The 19144-nt window shown below is 41.0% G+C and overlaps 1 protein-coding gene across 14 annotated transcripts in view; it reads right to left on the bottom strand.

Moving 5' to 3' along the window:
• LOC137353345 (activating transcription factor 7-interacting protein 1-like) overlaps positions 1-19144 on the bottom strand; it is a 212556-nt gene that overhangs the window by 71130 nt on the left and 122282 nt on the right. For 9 of the 14 annotated variants that reach the window (XM_068019499.1, XM_068019501.1, XM_068019500.1 and 6 more), the window contains 2 exons: positions 16622-18826; positions 10952-11732 (listed from right to left, as the gene is read on the bottom strand). The exons of the other annotated variants lie outside the window; for them this stretch is intronic. In XM_068019499.1, the coding sequence (XP_067875600.1) occupies positions 11478-11732; positions 16622-18826 (2460 nt within the window). In that variant the 3' untranslated portion in view covers positions 10952-11477. Of the gene's footprint in view, positions 1-10951; positions 11733-16621; positions 18827-19144 lie in introns of those variants that run through there. 14 annotated transcript variants of the gene reach the window in all.

Raw genomic sequence — 19144 nt, 5'->3', positions numbered from 1 at the left:
AAATGCAGCAAGACTTGGACAGTATCGAGGCTTGGGCTGATAAGTGGCAAGTAACATTCGCGCCACACAAGTGCCAAGCAATGACCATCTCCAACAAGACAGAATCTAGCCATCTCCCTTGACATTCAATGGCATTACCATCGCTGAATCCCCCACTATCAACATCCTAGGAGCTAACACTGACCAGAAACTGAACTGGAGTAGTCATATAAATACTGTGGCTACAAGAGCAGGTCAGAGGCTAGGAATCCTGTGGCGAGTAACTCACCTCCTGACTCCCCAAAGCCTGTCCTCCATCTACAAGGCACAAGTCAGGTGTGTGATGGAATACTCTCCATTTGCCTGGATGGGTGCAGCTCCAACAACACTCAAGAAGCTCAACACCATCCAGGACAAAGCAGCCCGCTTGATTGGCACCCCATCGACAAAACATTCACTCCCTCCACCACCGACGCACAGTGGCAGCTGTGTGTACCATCTACAAGATGCACTGCAGCAATGCACCAAGGCTCCTTCGACAGCACCTTCCAAACCCGCGACCTCTCCCAACTAGAAGGACAAGGGCAGCAAATGCATGCGAACACCACCACCTGCAAGTTTCCCCCCCCCAAGTCACACACCATCCTGACTTGGAACTATATCGCCGTTCCTTCACTGTCGCTGGGTCAAAATCCTGGAACTCCCTTCCTAACAGCACTGTGGGTGTACCGACCCCACATAGACTGCAGCGGTTCAAGAAGGCAGCTCACCACCACCTTCTCAAGGGCAATTAGGGATGGGCAATAAATGCTGGCCTGGCCAGCGATGCCCACATCCCATGAATGAATTTTTAAAAAATTATGAATAGAGAAGTTTAAAGTTAGGTCCTTCAGTATTTTTGCTGCTAACCCTGAAAGATTGAACTTCAAACTGCTGACATAAAACAGCAATAAAAATTTTTTTTTAAATCGTATCGACTGCTCCCTTGTATGTAGCTCCTTTCAGCATCTTTTCCCCACCTATATTTAATGGCTTTCTACCCAAATTCTGCTATAAATACCTGGACTTTCAGAATTTTGACCAGAAACTTAACTGGACCAGCCACATAAATACTGTGGCTACAAGAGCCAGCCAAAGGCTGGGAAGTCTGCAGTGAGTAACTCACTTCCCGATTCCCCAAATCCTGTCCAAGTCACAAGTCAGGAGTGTGATGGAATACTCCCCACTCTCCTGGATGGGTGCAGCTCCAATCATACTCAAGAAGCTTGACACCATCCAGAGCAAAGCAGCCCGCTTGATTGGCACCCCATCCACTACTTAAACATTCACTCCTTCCACCACCAGGTGCATATTGGCAGCTGTGTGTACAATCTACAGGATGCACTGCATCAACTCACCAAGGCTCTTTTGACAACACCTTCCAAAACAGTGACCTTTACTGCCTAGAAGAACACCACCACCTGCAAGTTCCCCTCCAAGTCACACACCATCCTGACTTTGAAATATATCGTTGTTCCTTCATGGTCGCTGCGTCAAAATCCTGGAACCCTCCCTGACAGCACTGTGGCTCCTACACCACATGACTGCAGCTGTTCAAGGCGGCGGCTCACCGACACCTTCTCAAGAGCAATTAGGGATGGGCATCCCATGAACAAATAAAAAAAATTAATGCTAAATTTGGGAACTGAAAGGAGGAAGAAAAAAGACACTTCCACAGTTATATCACAATCCATTGAAAAAGTATGTAACCTGGACCAGTCAGGTCTAAGATGAAAACTGCTCCATTTAATGCATCAGTTTGTAATCATTTCCTCTGCCACTTGGTGGCACACTCTGCATTTTAAAAATGATAAAATATGCAATATAGACATTTTTATGTAATTGTAAAGCAGTTAACTGTCTATGGATTATTAAAAATCTCAAGGTCAAAGTTACTTTATTGTAACAACCTTGCAGCTGTTCAATGAGCAGAACACTATTATGTTAATTTAAACAGCCCTAAGCATCTAGCTAGTTCTGCTGCACAATACCATGAGGTAGCCTCAGTATGAATGGAATCTTTATATGGGAATGCAAGTTGAGCTCTGGAAAGAAGGCAGGCCAGTGCCCAAATGTACAATTTTAACATGGCATGGGAACTTAGACCACAACTTATCCAGTGGGAAATTGCACTCTACCTCACTGTGTCCAAAGAATCATGCATTGTTTTATGTATCATACGACAGTTCTTAATATTCAGCAGTGTAAAGTAACAAGTATATTTTGATGATTTATGGCATAATCTGAATTGTTAAGTTATTGGCGCCTCAATCACTCTTCATAATCTTGCTGCATTTATACAAGCTAGAACTGTCAAAGTCATTCACCCTCAGTCAGCTCTGCAGAACTATCATGAATAGGAATGAGAAGCATTTTCACTTACATTAACAAAGCAGCTCTTGCTGCTGCCACATAATTGATCTCTACAGCATCAAATGATAATCAAGAGCATTAAGTATTATCTTTTTATAAAACTTACTATGCAGCAATTCAGTATACGTTCTCCTTAATACTGATTAAAGCCAAAACTAAAAGCAGCTTCAAGCAAAAATAGTGTGTGAAATTCAGTCACAGTCATTTAAGGCACAGGAGGCAGCCATTCAACCCATCCTGTCCATGCCGCATCTCCGTGGAGCAAATCCAGTCAATCCCACTCCCCCGCTCGATCCCTGTAGCCCTGCAAGTTTATTTCCTTCACGTGCCCATCCAATTTCCTTTTGTAATCACTGATTGTCTCCGCTTCCACCATCCTCATGGCAGCGAGTTCCAGGTCATTACCACCCGCTGCATAAAAAAATTTCTTCTTCACATCCCCCCAGGATCTCTTGCCCAAAACCTTCAATCTGTGTCCTCTAGTCGTTATGCCATCAATTAATGGGGGCAGCTTTTGCTCGTTTAACTTATCTCAGCCGGTCATAATCTTATACATCTCGATCAAACCTCCCCTCAATATCCTTTGCTCCAGGGAGAACAACCCCAGCTTTTTCCACCTAACCTTGGAACTAAAATCCTTCATCCCTGGAACCATTCTGATAAAACTCCTCTGCACCCTCTCAAGGACCCTCACATCCTTCCTAAAGTGTGGGAACCAGAACAAGATGCAATACTCTAGTTGGGGCCTAACCAGAGCTTTATAAAGGCTCAGCACAACTTCCCTCCTTTTGTATGCTACATCATCAGTGAGAATGGTGATTAAAAACCTCTACCTACCCATAGTGCAAATTAAAAAGTGCAAAGAACATCTTAAAACTATGTACAGCAGCTCGAATGTCGTTATTTCAGTCCAGTTTCTAATCCATAAATCCACACCATTGGTTGCAAACATCTTGATTTACAACAATGACCCAGGGTCCATAATAGCAGCCCCAGACCGAAAATGTTAAAAGCCGCCAGGAAAGAGTCACTGTTGTGTTTGACTAAAACCTTTTTAACAGTGTAAAAAAAAACTGGTCAAAAAATGAAGCCTTAAAAAGGCAGTTGCCTCTGTAAAAACTGAGCGTAAAATATTGAATTTGATTGCTAAATAAAGCACTCCTCTGCCTTGTAGTTAAGTAAAAAACCGGCTGAATATTCACCAGTATCTGCGGTCCTGATGGAGAAAAAAAATTTAAAGGCACTGTTTGGCAACCGCTAGTGGAAAGGTAATGAACTTGCAACATTGTCAAAATGCAAGGAATGTAAAAAAGCCTAAAAATCTAATGTGAAGCCATTTGCTTCAACATTTTATGAAGCCCAGGATCCCATATGCTTTGTTAACCACTCTCTCGATATAGCCTGCCACCTTCAAAGGTCGATGTACATGCATCCCCCAGGTCCCTCTGCTCCTGCACACTCTTTAGAACTGCATCATTAAGTATCTACTGCCTTGCCCTATCCCTCTGCTAAATCTGCCACTTGTCTGCCCATTCTGCTAGCCTATGTCCACTGCAGGCAGTTCAAATCATCCTCACTGTTTGCCTCTCCTTCAAGTTTGGTATATCGCAAATTTTGAAATTGTACTCTGCATTCCAAGATCCAAGTCATTTATAGTAAAAAAAAAGGCAGTGCTCCCAGCACTGACCCAGGGGGAACACCACCGTCTACCATCCTCCAGTCTGAAAAACAACCATTTACACCATTTACCATGTCTCGCTGTTTTCTGTCTTTGAGCCAATTTTTTTTTTATCCAATTGGACACTCACCCTCCGATTCCATGAGCCTCAATTTTGTTAACCAGCCTTTTATGTGGTACTTTATCAAACACTTTCTTAAAATCCATATAAACAACATCCACTGTATTCCCTTCATTAACCACCTCTGTTACTTCAAAAAATTCAATTAGATTAGTCAAGCGTGATCGGCCTTTTACAAATTTATGCTGGCTATTCTTAATTTGCCCAAATCTCTCCAAATGCCTGTTTTTCTTTCCCTGATTATTGTTTGTAAAATATTACCAACCACTGATGCTAAACTAACTGACCTGTAGTTGCTATGACTCTTACACCCTTTCTTGAATAAGGGGGGTCACATTTGCCTCTCCAATTCTCTAGCACCTCATGCAGTTTTTGGAAAAATAATCACAAATGGTAACAAGGTGGAGATGCCAGTGGTTCTGCAATAATACTCTCTCCACAAACTCCATGCTCCAAGAGAGATAACTTCTGCCCAGCCAATACAACCTAGTCATCCTTAACAAGACCTACTAATCTACAAACCAAGTCATTATCCTTTTATATGAGCAAATTATGCACTTCAGAAATCCAACCACTGTTTAAACCAAGGGTATGTTCTTTTACCTTATAGCTTTAGTCATACACAGGACTACATGCATGCAAAAGTAGCATGCAATCCCACAACCAACGGATCAGATCAAAATTCTGCAGTCGTGCAACACCCAGTCGTGAATGCTGGCAGATGAACAACTAACAAGAGAAGGCTCCAAAACATCCCCATCCTCAGTGATGGGGGAGTCCAGTACATCAGTGCAAAGGACTATGCATTTGCAACCATCACAGCCATCATCTGAGGTTCCCAGCATCACAGATGCCAGTCTTCAGCTAATTTGATTCAATTTACATGATATCATGAAGTGGCTGAAGGCACTGGATACAGCAAAGGCAACTGGCCCTGACAACATCCTGCTGTAGAGCTGAAGACTTGTGCTCCAAACTAACTGCGCCCCTAGCAAGGCTGTTCAAGTACAGCTACAACACTGGCATCTACCAGACAAGGTGGAAAATTGCCCAGGTTATGTCCTGTCCACAAAAAGCAGGACAAATCCAATCCAGTCAATTACTGCCCGATCAGTCTGCTCTGATCATCAGCAAAGTGATGGAAGGTGTCGCTGAGAGTGCTATCAAGTACTTACGCAGCAATAACCTTCTCATTGATGCTCAGTTTGGGTTTCACCAGGGCCAAATCGGCTCCCAATCTCATTAAGGCCTTGGTCCAAACCTGGACCAAGGAGCTGAATTAAGAGAGTTGAGATGAGAGTGACTGCCCTTGACATCAAGGCAGCATTTGACGGAGTGCAGTATCAAAGAGCTCTGGCAAAATTGAAGTCAATGGGAATTGCCGGGAAAAATGCTCTACTGGTTGGAGTCATATCTAGCACAAAGGAATTTTTAAAAAAATTCTTTCATGGGATGTGGACATCACTGGCAAGGCCAGCATTATATGCCCAGCCCTGATTGTCCTTGACAACTGAATTGCTTGCTAGGCCATTTCAGAATGCAGTTAAGAGTCAACCACACTGCTGTGGTTCTGGAATCATATGTAGGCCAGATGGCAGATTTCCTTCCCTAAAGGACATTAGTGAATCAGATGGGTTTTTATGACAATCGATGATGGTACCATGAAACTACAAATGAAACTAGCTTGCAATTCCAGATTTTTTATTCACAATTTGAATTTAAATTCCACCAGCTGCCATGGTGGGACTTGAACCTGTGATCCCAGGGAATTAGCCTGGGCCCCTGCATTAGTAGTTCTGTGACATTACTACTACGCACTGTCTCCCCAAAATAGTTGTGGTTGCTGGAGGCCAATCATCTCAGCCCCAGGACATTGCTGCAGGGATTCATCAGGGTAGTGTTCTAGGTCCCTTCAGCTGCTTCATCAAAGACCTTCCCCGTTCACTGATGATTGCAACTCCTCAGACGCTGAAGCAGTATCGAAACCTGGACAACATTCAGGCTTGAGTTGATAAGTAGCAAGCAACATTCGGGCCACACGAGTGCTAGGCAATGACCATGTCCAACAAGAGAGAATCTAACCATGTCCTCTTGATATTCAATGGCATTACCACTGCTGCATCCCCCACCATCAACATCCTGGCAGTCACCACTGACCAGAAAATTAACTGGACCAGCCATATAAATTCTGTTGCTACAAAAGCATGTCAAAGCCTGGGAATTCTGCAGCGAATAACTCATCTCTTGACTCCCCAAAACCTTTCCACCATCTTAGACAAGTCAGGAGTGTGATGTAATACTCTGCACGTACCTGATGAGTGCGGTTCCAACAACACTCAAGAAGCTCAAAACCATCCAGGACAAAGCAGCCTGCCTGATCGGCACCCTATCCAATACCTTCAACATTCACTCCCTCCACCAATGGCGCAAAGTGGCAGATGTGTACCAATTACCAAGATGCACTGCAGCAACTTGCCAAGGCTCCTTCGACAGCACCTTCCAAACTCACGCCCTCTACCACCTCGAAGAACAAGGGCAGCAGACGCAGGGGACCACCACTACCTGCAAGTTTCCCTCCAGATCATACACCAGCCTGACTTGGAACTATACGGCCACTCCTTCATGGTCACTGGGTTAAAATCCTGGAACTCCTTCCCTACAACACATGGACTGTGGTGGTTCAAGAAGGCAGCTCACCACCACCTTCTCAAGGGCAATCAGGGATGGGCAATAAATACTGGCCTTGCCAGCAATGCTCACATCCCACAAATGAATAAAAAAAAAAGCACCCAGTAGCTTCAAATCATGTATCTATATCATACTCAACAAGATCCTGAATATTTCCTGCTCATGACTGGAGAATAACTGGCTTGAAGCGTTTCAGTTTGAGAAGCGTGCAATCCATACTAGAACAAGGTTCCACTAAGTATTCATGCTTTGCTAATTCCCATTGACCAATCATGAGCAAATTACTCACTTTTTGATACTTTTTTTAAAAAATTAAAAGCTCCTCATTGCATATCATGGCTATGAGGTCATCAGAGCAACAGGAATCACTTGGGAAGAGCCAAACCCTTCACTTCTTCGCGAGATGACTTCTGCATTTAGACAAGTTCAGTTCTTGAGGATGCTGCTACAATTGGCTGCGTTTTGGTCTATCCCAATAGCGGTGTGAGTAACTCATATTTGTTACAGCAGACTTTAAGTAGCTGATTCCTCAAAAGAAATTCGCAGAATTATTTGTTTGCCCTCATGAGTAACTATGATTAGTGGAAAGTTGGGAAAGGTGGTCAAATTATTTTCATCACAATGATTTTGACATGTTCTCCTGGCCGCTAGAATTTGACTGACAGAGCCAGGGAATGTTGTATGACTAACTATTCCGCTTGCAGATTATGTTCTGTCGAAGGCCCATCCAAAATTCTGAAATTTTAGGTCAGCTTGTATTTTTCAAAATGAGTTTTCAGATGAAAGAGAACTGATGCAAGTTGACCATGATTCCAAAGCCAGACGTTGAACTTTTCCAACTGCTTCCAAAAGCCACAAAACACTGCTTTGAGCGAAGCAGCACAGTCCAAGGAGTCTGTAATCAATGCCCAATGACCAAGATATCCAAAGGAGTTCTAGCTAGACACCAATGAGGACTGCTGCTGTCCAGAGGACAAGCCTCAGCTTTCCTCTCATTTAGATGAAAAGAAAAAGATTTGCTTTGATATAGTGACTTTTCTAACTTCAGGATGTCCTAAAGCACATCACAGCCAATGAAGTACTTGAAGTGTAGTTATGATTGTAACGTAAAGAAAGAAAATTCTTTCAGAATGTTGGATGGTAGTAATGTAAGAAATGCAGAAGCCAAAGTGTGTTCAGCAAGGTCCCTCAAATAGCAATGTAATAAAGACCAGATAATTTGTTTTAGCAATGACAGTTGAGGATAAAGAATTCCTCTGCTCCTCTTCAAAATAATGCTGTGGGATCTTTTACATCCACCTAAGAGGGAAGACGAATCCTCAGTTGAACATCTCAGGCAGTACTCACTCCCTTAGTACTGCACTGGTGCGTCAGGCTGAATTGTCTCCAATGGGGGACTTGAACCCACAACCTTCTGGTTCAAAGGCAAAAGGCTGACACCATTGGTAGGCACATGAATGTTGTTTTCAAGTGCTGATACAAAAAAGGTTACAAGCCTGTGCCAAAAAATGCTCATGTGAAACCAAGAGAATTCCTTGCGCATTTGGAAGATTCAAAAGGTAATGACAATCCTGTATGAACAAAATTATATTCATACCCATAATTGATTTCACACTGACATCTCGAGAGAGAGTAAATAGCTGTTGAAACATTGTGCCCTTGACTTGTCACTTTTGCCTTGTGGTGATGCATACCCTAGTCCTGCTGAGTATTTCCTGTTCATGACTACAGAATAATTGGTGAGTAAATCCTTTGGGGAAGAAGCCCTGAATAGTTTACTTGGTTTGGAATATTTTGGAAGAAAAACTTGCAATGAGGTTTGCAGAAAGCTCCTACTTATCAAAAGCAGATCCACAATCAACGCCTAAGCTAGGAATGACAAAGTCAGCCTGACTTTCTAAAGAGGTGTAATCAAGAGAAAATTGGTATTTGCTGCAATGATTCAATACCATGATTTGAACTCGACAGATCCCTCAGCTTTCCAGTGAAACCTAAAGGAAAAGTGCCATTGGGAATCCTGCACAACCAACTGATTACAGTATTTCCCAACACTAAGTAAGATAGCAATCTTGGCATTGAACTCTTTAGATTCTTGTCCTATGGGCATCACCACAATAATCAATGTTACTCCAGTTTTCTGAAGATGAGGATATCAACTCTCCTGCTCATCAGATTCAACATTCACAGTAAACTGGACCCCACATGCCACTTAAGGAGATCTAATGGTGGAAAGATTAGCAAGCATAATCTAAGTCTTGGTACGAATATTTGCAGTCATATTTATGTACAGGCATCTGAGTCTGGTATTTACTATTCCAATGCTAAGAAAATTATACTGTTTACGGAACTGCCACTGTTATTTACTGCTCTGTCATGTTGTCGCTGGAGTTGTCCACCGACTTGGTCCTGTGCTCCAGCAAAATAAAATTAGAGACAAGCATCGACAATTCTAACCCCATGTTCTCTGAAGATGGAGAGGTTGTCCAATCAGTGTTCTCATTACTGAGCATAGGGTACATGAGGAGTTGTATCTTTGCAGAAAGGCAATACTCTATTGCATCAATGCTTGATGATTTCAGACTCCTGAGCCATTGGGAATTTCCTTTACTTCTAGATAATTCATGACTTGGAAATCTGAAAAGAATGGCTCAATTAAGAATGACTTCTGAAGTTGCAATATGACAGTAGAAGACAGGAAGGTTTTTGGAGGTGAGGAGAGTAACAGCACTGGAGAATGTCACAAAGAATGAGGGTGTCACTTAGCTCTGGTTGAAAAGTCTCAGCAGGATGAGGTATCTCCATTTCCTTGTCACATCAGTATACCAACTGTACCCACGTTCCATGAAGGACAGAAAATGATTGGTGCATTACATGCATCTTTATTCCCTCAATGGCAAAAGTTGAAAGAAGTTAAAGTACAGCATTGAGACCAGAAATGGCGACAGCCGATTTTTAAACAGTGCTGTTGGGGCTACAAAGAGGGAACCTATAAGAAGGAATGGGTTAAGGGATTTGCAACATGTGCCATTTCCTAAAGCATTCCCCCTCAAGTTGTTTTCATCCCGTGCATAAAAAAATTATTGCAGAAGTATAGAGATTAGAGCAGCTACTGAACAGAAAGAATTAATAAAAGTAAAACTGGGAGAACAGCTCATCAACAGGCAGAGTTGACTGAACTTGGAAATAATAAGAATTCAAGACAGTGACATTCAACAGCATTAACATTGCTGAATCCCCCACCATCATCCTGGGTGGGTCACCATTGACCAGAAACTTAACTGAAGGCACAAATACTAAGGCTATAAGAACAGGTCAGAGGCTGTGTGTTCTACAGTCGGTAACTCACTTCTTGACTCCTCAAAGCCTGTCCAAAATCTACAAGGCACAAGTCAGGAGTGTAATGGAACACTCTCCATTTGGTGAGTGCAGTTCCAACAGCTCTCAAGAAGCTCGACACTATCCAGGACAAAACAGTCTGCTTGACTAGCACCCCATCCACCATCGTCAACATTTACTCCCTCTGCCAACGGTGTACCTGGTAGCAGTGTGTACAATCTACAAGGTATACTGCAGCTACTTGCCAAGGTTTCTTTGACAGTACCTACCAAACCCACGACTTCTACCGCCTCAAGAACAAGGGCAGCAGGCATATGGAAATATCACCATTTGCAAGTTCCCTTCAAGTCACACCATCCTGACTTGGAAACGTTTTGCTATGCCTTCATTGTCGCTGGGTCAAAATCAGGAAACTCCCTTCCTAACAGCACTGTAGGTGTACTTACACCACACAGATTGCAACAGTTCAAGCAGACAGCTCACCACCATCTTTTTAAGGGCAATTAGGGATGGGCAATAAGTGTGACCAGTAACACTCACATCATGTAAACAAATTTTTAAAAAGTAGCTTTTTACAGCTAAAGCTTGCACAGAATCCCCATGAAGACCAATCTTTTCTCCCGACTAATGCAGTAAGAGGAATGTCGCAAGTTAACAAAAGAGAATGTTATTTTGTTAGACAAATCGGAATAAAACCCAAATGGACCATATAGGTGGGCTTAAATCATTTTTAATTATGAGGAAACAGGCTAACAATTTTATTAAAATTTAGTTTATTAGATGTTAAATCTCCAAAAATTAAAAAGACAAAAAAAACTTAGTATTACTGACAACCACACACGAGAAATCCATTTATAGCATCACAGAAGAATAGAAAGTGCTTTGAAAGAATCATTTTGCAAACCTACTGAAACATCTAACACTGAAGCCAAGTGGAAAACAACACTTTAAAATGTTTGCATTGTCCCCAGCCTCCCTTTCCACTGTCCAGTTCTTGCCTCAATGCAGCCTCTTCCAAGGGGGAGGTTAAGAAAGGAACTTCATCACAAATACTGCTGTGTACTGAGAAATCAGGAGGCACACCACATCAATTTTCCCCATCAGTTTATTGTTTTATATTCTTACAACCTAATAAGACGGAGTCTTTTTGCACTACTGTAAGATTTAAGCAGCACAATAGGTTGATGTTGCTGCAACTTTGACAGAAGACATTGGCAATGTTGAAGGTGTACTACAAGGCAGCTCAACCTTCACCAATCCTTCTTATTTCGTAACTACTGCTTCTGGCTGGGCGACTATGTTCACTGCTTCTTGTGTACAAACACTTTTCTGTATCAAAGAAGATAACTGTGAACAAGCTGAGATCTTCTTCAAAGGATTTGGAGGCTGCAAACAGTCAGACACTGCCTTCATTTGAGTCTTTTTGTAGGACATCATTGCATTACTGCCATTTCCCATTCGTTCCTTAATTAGCTCTTCATCAAAGCCACGACTGTGAAGGGCAGCTACACTGCTGACCTACAACAAAATGAATACACACAAAAAAACAAAAATAAGCCTGTGTAGATGAACAGGTCACTGGGGTTCTGCAAACAGGCTGGATTTCTGATATTGGTAGTTAAGATGTTTTTCATTTGATGACCCGAGGCATTATTGATTTAAACTGTCAGAATGGCTTTCCTGGTTCCATTTTTGGCTTTTTTTGGGATGAATTCATTTAACGCTTGAGGGGTTATGACATATTAGCACTATTTTTGTTTGTTTGAATGATTACAATGCCCCACTGGTCTTCCAAACCATGACTGGGAGAGCCACCTAGGAAATCCAAACCTTTAGGGCAGCCCCCAATAAAACAACAGGTTTACAAAACACAACAGTAACAATAGGATTTCCAAGTATTTGCAATTAAGGTTCTCCACAGCACCCCCAGCACAACGGAATAAACATTTTGCCAATATAATTCAAGTAGTGAATTCCTGTTAATGCCATGTTGACATGAGTAAACTAAAAGGCAACAGAAATGCAACAGTGGGAAGTGACAGTAACAGGATTTCACCGATAATAGATTCCCCTCAGGTGATACATTCAACAAATCCCAGAATCACTGAATAACCAAGTCAGATCACCTTTGCAATGACTCTCATTGGAGTTTGGTGGAGATTAAGCTGTTACATAGCATCTGTAAACAATTGTAACTAACCAGTGACAAAAAAATCCTGAAAAGTGTGAGAAAACAACATAAAAAGTAATTGTGTCAAGTAAATAAAAAAAAAGTGACTTAAAAAAAAAGTGGACACCAGGGGAAAAAGTGGGATTAAAAGTTACTAAATAGGACAGTGAGCAGAATTTAACTGAAGGACAAGGAACCAGGATGAAGGCTTTGCTGCAGGTAACCCAAGGCACATTTATTCATCATTTAATTCTGAATTTTATAATAGGATCCAAAAAAATATGCAGTGACATAACTTCCACTCCAAATTATTGGGGTTGGCCAATTCAAATTCCTAACAGTGCTGCATCTCAGTTAATGGCATCATATTCTACACTCGTGTGTTTAGTAGCAGTAAGGTTCTTAAATCTGGTCAATATAAATTGAGTGTTTGATCCAGTCAGTTCTCAACAACATTGCCTTGCTGCAACATTGCAATCTGCACACCTGTCCAATTATTTGCAGGCTCAATGAAGCCAGAACTAATGGATTTCTACCTCAGTGTAAGTCTTTTTTTTCCTCTTACAATACCAATTTGGCCACTGAGTTTTGTTGAACACAAATTCATTTGGAATTTAACAATCGCATCAGCATTTCCGGAAAATCTAAAACATTCGCAGAAAGCCACACAATGCATTCAAAATTACTATCACTAAAAACCAAAATATTAAGCACCCTACTGAATTTGCCAATAGTTAACTCAAATTCTCTTTGGTAGCTTAATGCTAAAAGGCCATCACCAAGAGTTCCCTCTCCTGCCACACCCCCAAAAAGGAAAAAATGCTGTTCATCAAATTCATCCAAGTCTATTATCACTGGTTAGATATATATGCAAAGTTGGGGCTTGAGATTGGAAGAGTTTGTTGGTATGAATACATTGAGAAATGTCAGCAATTTCTGTTGTTGAATGTTTCTGTTCAACGTGAATTAAATTATTTTTGTAACAAATATACAATAGGCCTCCTCTATAATGCTGCTTCTGTGGGTTGGACAAAAAGAATGCAATAATTGATGTTACTTTGACATACAAATGCCAACAAACAAAAAAATTGTGGGGTTATGGGCATATACTACAATGAATTTTGTTTGATGGTAGCCAAGTGGGAAACTTGTGGCTGATTTAAGTTTTCCAAATTACGATCTCAGCCACTTAGAAAAATGTAACACTGATGTAACAGCTTAACAACCGACCGGATGAGCAGGTTTGATCAATCTGGTTTGTTATTACTAAGTAGCTAGTAATAACTAGTAATAGCTACTCACAAAATAGTTCAGTCATGTGCAATGTCTGTGCTGTCAAAGTTCATTTATTGTCAGAAAGTTTTATAGTTGTGGTAGGTAAGCACAGGATGAAGAAAGTTACATAGATGGTGGTTTACTTCATTACGTACAGGTAATAACCTCTATAAGGACTGGGATCTGTCGCAGTAGTATAGTGAGGGCTTATTGTATATAAATTTGTGATGGCGAAGTTACCAAAAGACAGAGCTGCACATAAGCAGCTGCATTTTTAATTCAGCAACAATAAACCAGGTTAATGTGGTGTGGCCCACTTCAGATCAACTTTGTTGAGATTAAATACTATGATCAAAATTTTTAGTATATAACTTTAACGTTATTTTAACAGGGTTAAACCCTTGGGGAAAAGCTTTTGGCAATTTGGAAGCTGATCTGTTAGAATCTGTATTATCAATAGGCCACCAGTAAAAAGTATTAAAGATTTACAAAGTGTATTTTGAAGGTCAAATGACAAAGTTTTTCTCAATTTCTGATTATATTAATGGTCATTGCGAACAAAAATACAAATCCACCAAGTGGAAGTTAAATCACTTGAGTTTCCAAAAAAAACAATTAAGATGTTGGAATAAAAACAAGAAACCCTAGAAATACTCAGCAGGTCTGGCAGCATCTGTGGAGAGAGAAGCAGAGTTAACATGTCAGGTCAGTGACCCTTCTTCAGAACTGCTTTTATTAAGATGTTGGTGTGTTTCTAAATTTATTCTGTACAGATAAACATTTAGGTCTGGAAATACTAAATTATGAAAATAAGGAGAACGGCCAGTGTTCAACATGGAACAGCACTCAGTGATGGCATCTGAACTGCAGTCAGATTGTGTTGTTGAAAGATTAAGTAAATTGCTTTCACCTACAAATGCACTTAGTATCTTCAGGCCTGAGACTGAACGCTGTTGAAATGATAACATTCTCAAGCCTTCTGCTTCAGTACAAAGTCTGTCTCAGTACAGATCTTCCATAAACTATGGTATCAGTGGAGGAAACTTCCAAATTATTCAACAGGTCATATCAAACACAGTTATAGGGAGGATGATAAATGAACTCATTGAAGCTCATCTCTTTCGCACCCAAACTGTGCCATCCTACTGCATTTGGAAAGCCTGACTCCTCCTCCTACTCTGCCTGGTAGCTTATTCCAGAATTTATCACCCTTTGTAAACTAGTTCTTCCCAATACCAATTTTAAAATTATACACCCCCCATTCAAGCTCTTGTCCTTTGGTCCTACTAACCCATTCCACTTGAAATAGAACACTAGGTTTAATATTTTACGTAACTCTGAGGTTTCCCCATCGCCCACCCCCCCCAACAACCCTTAAGCTTCTGGAGCGTTTGACCAGAATAAGTCAGAACACTAATTTTAATTTATTGAAAATGTATTCTTTTGGAAAAGTTGAAGTAATTCTTCATTAAATTTTTAATATATTGCAAGAAATGCAATCTAACAGAAACCACTTTGGATCCTAATATTTTAATTCCATTTAAAAGAGCCTGGTCAACCAAAAATAATTTGAAAACTTTTGCTGCCAAACATCAGCGGCTGCACATAGGATGTGCATACAATAATGCTTATTGCAATGATCAGAGGTAATCAAGGTCAACTTTGAATTAATCTATTTGTCCTGTCAATAGTGCCCTGATGTACTGAAATTTCATTAACGAGAAAAGTTGCTACAGTAACAGACACAATCAATGGATGGATCACATGCATCTGTGTAAATCACTGCCTACTGAAAACCTAACACACGGAAAGCTCGAGTGGGAGGAAACAGGATAATGTTTTTATTGTTAGCTAATTATTTGAATCTGGGGTTGCAACATGAACTGGATTTTCTAAATTTTGTAATACACTCAAATAAGCCCACATTCTCACCGAAGCAAAGTACATAAAAGTTATTTTCAGAATCCTGATCAAGGCTCATCCTAGTTGAAATAATCTCAAAGAAATCTGGCCACCACAGTGTATTGAGAAATACCTCCCCCTACCCCGTCCCCGCCAGCTCCCCGCTGCCTCCAAAACTATTATCTCCTCATTCTGGAAGCAGGCAGTAATTACGCGGGTATAATTGCTCCAATGATCAACCATGCCTGTTACTGGAGCAATTTTAACTTCTGGTTGGACAGAAACTTTGCTCATCAATGTCAACAGGGTCTTAACCATAATGCTTGAAGGTGCCCTTTACAGTACAATATTAATTGGATCCCAATTTAAGAGTCAGCATTCTTTGACATTATGAAATTGATTTCTCAGGGCTCCTCAGTTATTAGACAACTATAATATGATCTTTTTTGGTGGGAAGATAACAGAAAAGCAGTTGGCATGTGGCAGAACTTTCGCCTACTGGTTGCAATTCAAGTTCAAGGGATGCCTGACATTAACCAAGTTGCAGTTTGGCGAGACTCTTGAATCACTAGGAGCAAGGTGCAGAAATGAGCAGAAACTTATTGGAGGGGGGACGGGGGGTGGGGGGGAAAGAAAGAGTAGACAAATGACATAATCCGACAGCCTACTCCATTACCTCCTACTGGATAATGCTGGGTCGTACTGAAGACATTCCAAGGAAGTCTGTATCTAGCCTGTAAGCGCAAGTCATAAAAGTAGGAGGAGGCAGCAGAACTAGTGTTCGGGTTTAAAATGGGCAACAAAATAGGGACAAAGTAAATAAACTGAAATTCAAAGCAGTATGCAACTTAAAATATTTCTTCCAGTTCATAATTGTGTAAAAGCCTAGACTTTGTCACTTGACCTTTAAAAACAGAGAATGCATCTAACAAAAAAAAAACCTGTGATGAGTCAACTTCTATACAGACTGAGATGCATTTTAATGCATATAATAGATATTAGGGGAGTAAAATGTCTACTGTCTTTGCAACGTAAATAACAAAACACTGTTTATACTTACCCTTCCAGATTGACCAGTATGGCGTCCTGAAATGCCACCCGCCTCACAGATTTCTTTGGAGTATCGCTCCAGAGTGTGAACTCCAATAGCCTGTTGGCAGAACTCCAGCTGCCCGGGAAGAGGGCGCCGGTAAAACGGACCATCGCTGGGAACCATGCTGAGGTACCGACGAAAGAGAGAAACAACACATCTCGGATTGGACAAGTCTGCATACTGCCAAGTGTGTCCTTTTGTTCTTTGGATTCCATCTCTGTAAGGCTTTGCCACAAATTCCAAATATTCGCCAATTTCATCAGCTCCAAAGGTAAACTGATCAACCATTAATTTATTGTGTTCAGCTGCTGCATGTACACCAAAGACTTTACAGAGGTAAAAATATACAGCATAACTGTAACTTCTTGCATCTCGAAGTTGAAAAACTATTTGCCACAGTTTTTCTTCTTCTTCCTCTGTGTAAGGCTGTGCTTGTTTCCTTACTGTACCAAGCCCCTGTTGTTTAAGCTTTTTCATCTGCCTGTGAAGGATAGCCCGAAACTCTGTATACTCCACGTTATGTTTGTTAAAGAAATCAATATCCAGTCGCTTGCAGGTTTCACGCAGGTATCGCAAGATGGAGCAGCACAGGAGACGGAGAGAATTAGGCGGGTAAACTGATCCATCTTGACGACGGACTTCCTCCACAAAGTGGCACAACCAGAAATTCAGTTGACCATGAGTTATTTCATGAGAGAGCACTGGCACATAAAGGGACGACTCATCGCATTTCATACTATTTTCCATGAGGTAGTTATTTCGGTTTTTAGCCCATTCATCCCAAGCTCGAACGCCCCAGGCTGTGGCTCTCTTTGTATTGTAGGGAATTATACTATCTTGTATAATTATCTGTTTGCTGTTGTCTGGAACAGGTTCACAAATGTCTTTGCGAGCCTGATTATCTAGCAATGGAACCTGCTGCTCCACAGCAAGCTCAACAAATGCATTATAGGGAGTTCTACTCTCTTGTAATACTGTATGTTGATTCTCTGCAGTTCTCTCACTAAATTCATTGCATGGAATCTCATTCTCTTGAAATATTACATATGGCTTACCTACACGAGGCTTACCAAGGACAATAGAGGGAGCCTGACCCTTGGGTACTATTACATGCTGCTGTTCTGTATCAGGTTTTCCAGAGGTACTATTAGGGGCATTCTCCTCTTGTAAAAGAACCGACTTTTGCTTGACAAGCATACTATTATAAACCTGTGGCTTCTCTGAAGATAAATGAACAAACATACTCTTGGAAGTTTTAGTATTTTTTAATTGAGCCTCATACCCCCCCACTATGATGTCCCCAAATGAATTACAGCGAGCTTGATTATTTATTAACGCAACCCGTTTATCTGGAGTGGGTTTGTATTTAATACTTAGGGTTTTATTATGCTGTAATGGCACCTGTTGTTTCAAAGTAACAACTTTGCCTGATTCAGCAGAAACCCTACAACCCTGCAGAACTTTCTGCTTTATCAAAGGCTGACTAGATCTATTATCTTGTAATACAACTTGTTGATTGTGCAATGCACTTGTCAGGTCTGTTGGAGACAGAGTTCCATTATGTTGCAGTGATGATATTCGACAATCCCGCAATGGAACCTTGTGCTTTAAAATGGGTAATGCAGTTCGCTGCTTTCTAGCAGCAGATTTATTATCCAGAGATCTACGGGGCTGCAATGCAATCTGTTGGTTGCCTGACGCATCAGAAAATCGATAAGCATGTAATACAACCTCTTTCTTCTCCGGAGCGGCCTCAATACAATCAAAGGCGGCCATACCCTCTTGCAGTGCAGTCTGTTTTTTAACAACGGAGCCATCAAATGCATTATAGACTATTTTACTGCCTTTTAACATAACAGGTTGCTTGTTTGCAGCAGGTTTAGCAAGCATGTCAGATGGCGCTCTATGACTGTGTAATGAACTCTGTTGTTTCTTTGTAACGGGTTTATGAAACGTAATATAGACCATCCTATTATCTTGAAATAGAACCCTTCTTTTTTCTACAGAAGGTTGGCTATATGTTTTCCAAGAAATCCTACTATTCTGCAGTGGAACCTGTTCTGTTTCCACAGTGGACTTGCCAAACAGGAGTCTCTCATTTCTCTTTGCCAACTTGAACTTCTTTCTGTCGTTCAAATCAAATTGCATTTCTGGTTGAAAAGGTGCAGGAATCTGAGACAAAGAAACAGAAGAACCTGCCAGTAAAGCCAGAAAACCGTCTCCAAAATTTAGGGCAAGATAAATATGATTAAACTGCGGTCCTTTTTGAATCTGAATTGATACAACGACAATTGACTTTTTGGAGAACCAAATAGAGAACGACTCATCTGGTAACAGAATTCATCACTACTGCAGTGAGCTCACTGTACCACCTGTAGTCTCGGGGCAATACAACATCTGTTTTACAATATCACAACCATCAGTTTGTTTCATTGAATGTAAAGCATCACCCTTGTTAAAAGCAGTTTCCATACTAAAATTAGGATTACA

The sequence above is a fragment of the Heterodontus francisci genome, chromosome 41 (assembly GCF_036365525.1).
Source record: "Heterodontus francisci isolate sHetFra1 chromosome 41, sHetFra1.hap1, whole genome shotgun sequence".
Lineage (NCBI taxonomy): Eukaryota > Metazoa > Chordata > Chondrichthyes > Heterodontiformes > Heterodontidae > Heterodontus > Heterodontus francisci.
Note: the sequence above shows the minus strand (reverse complement) of the source record. Positions and strands in the feature narration are given on the sequence as shown.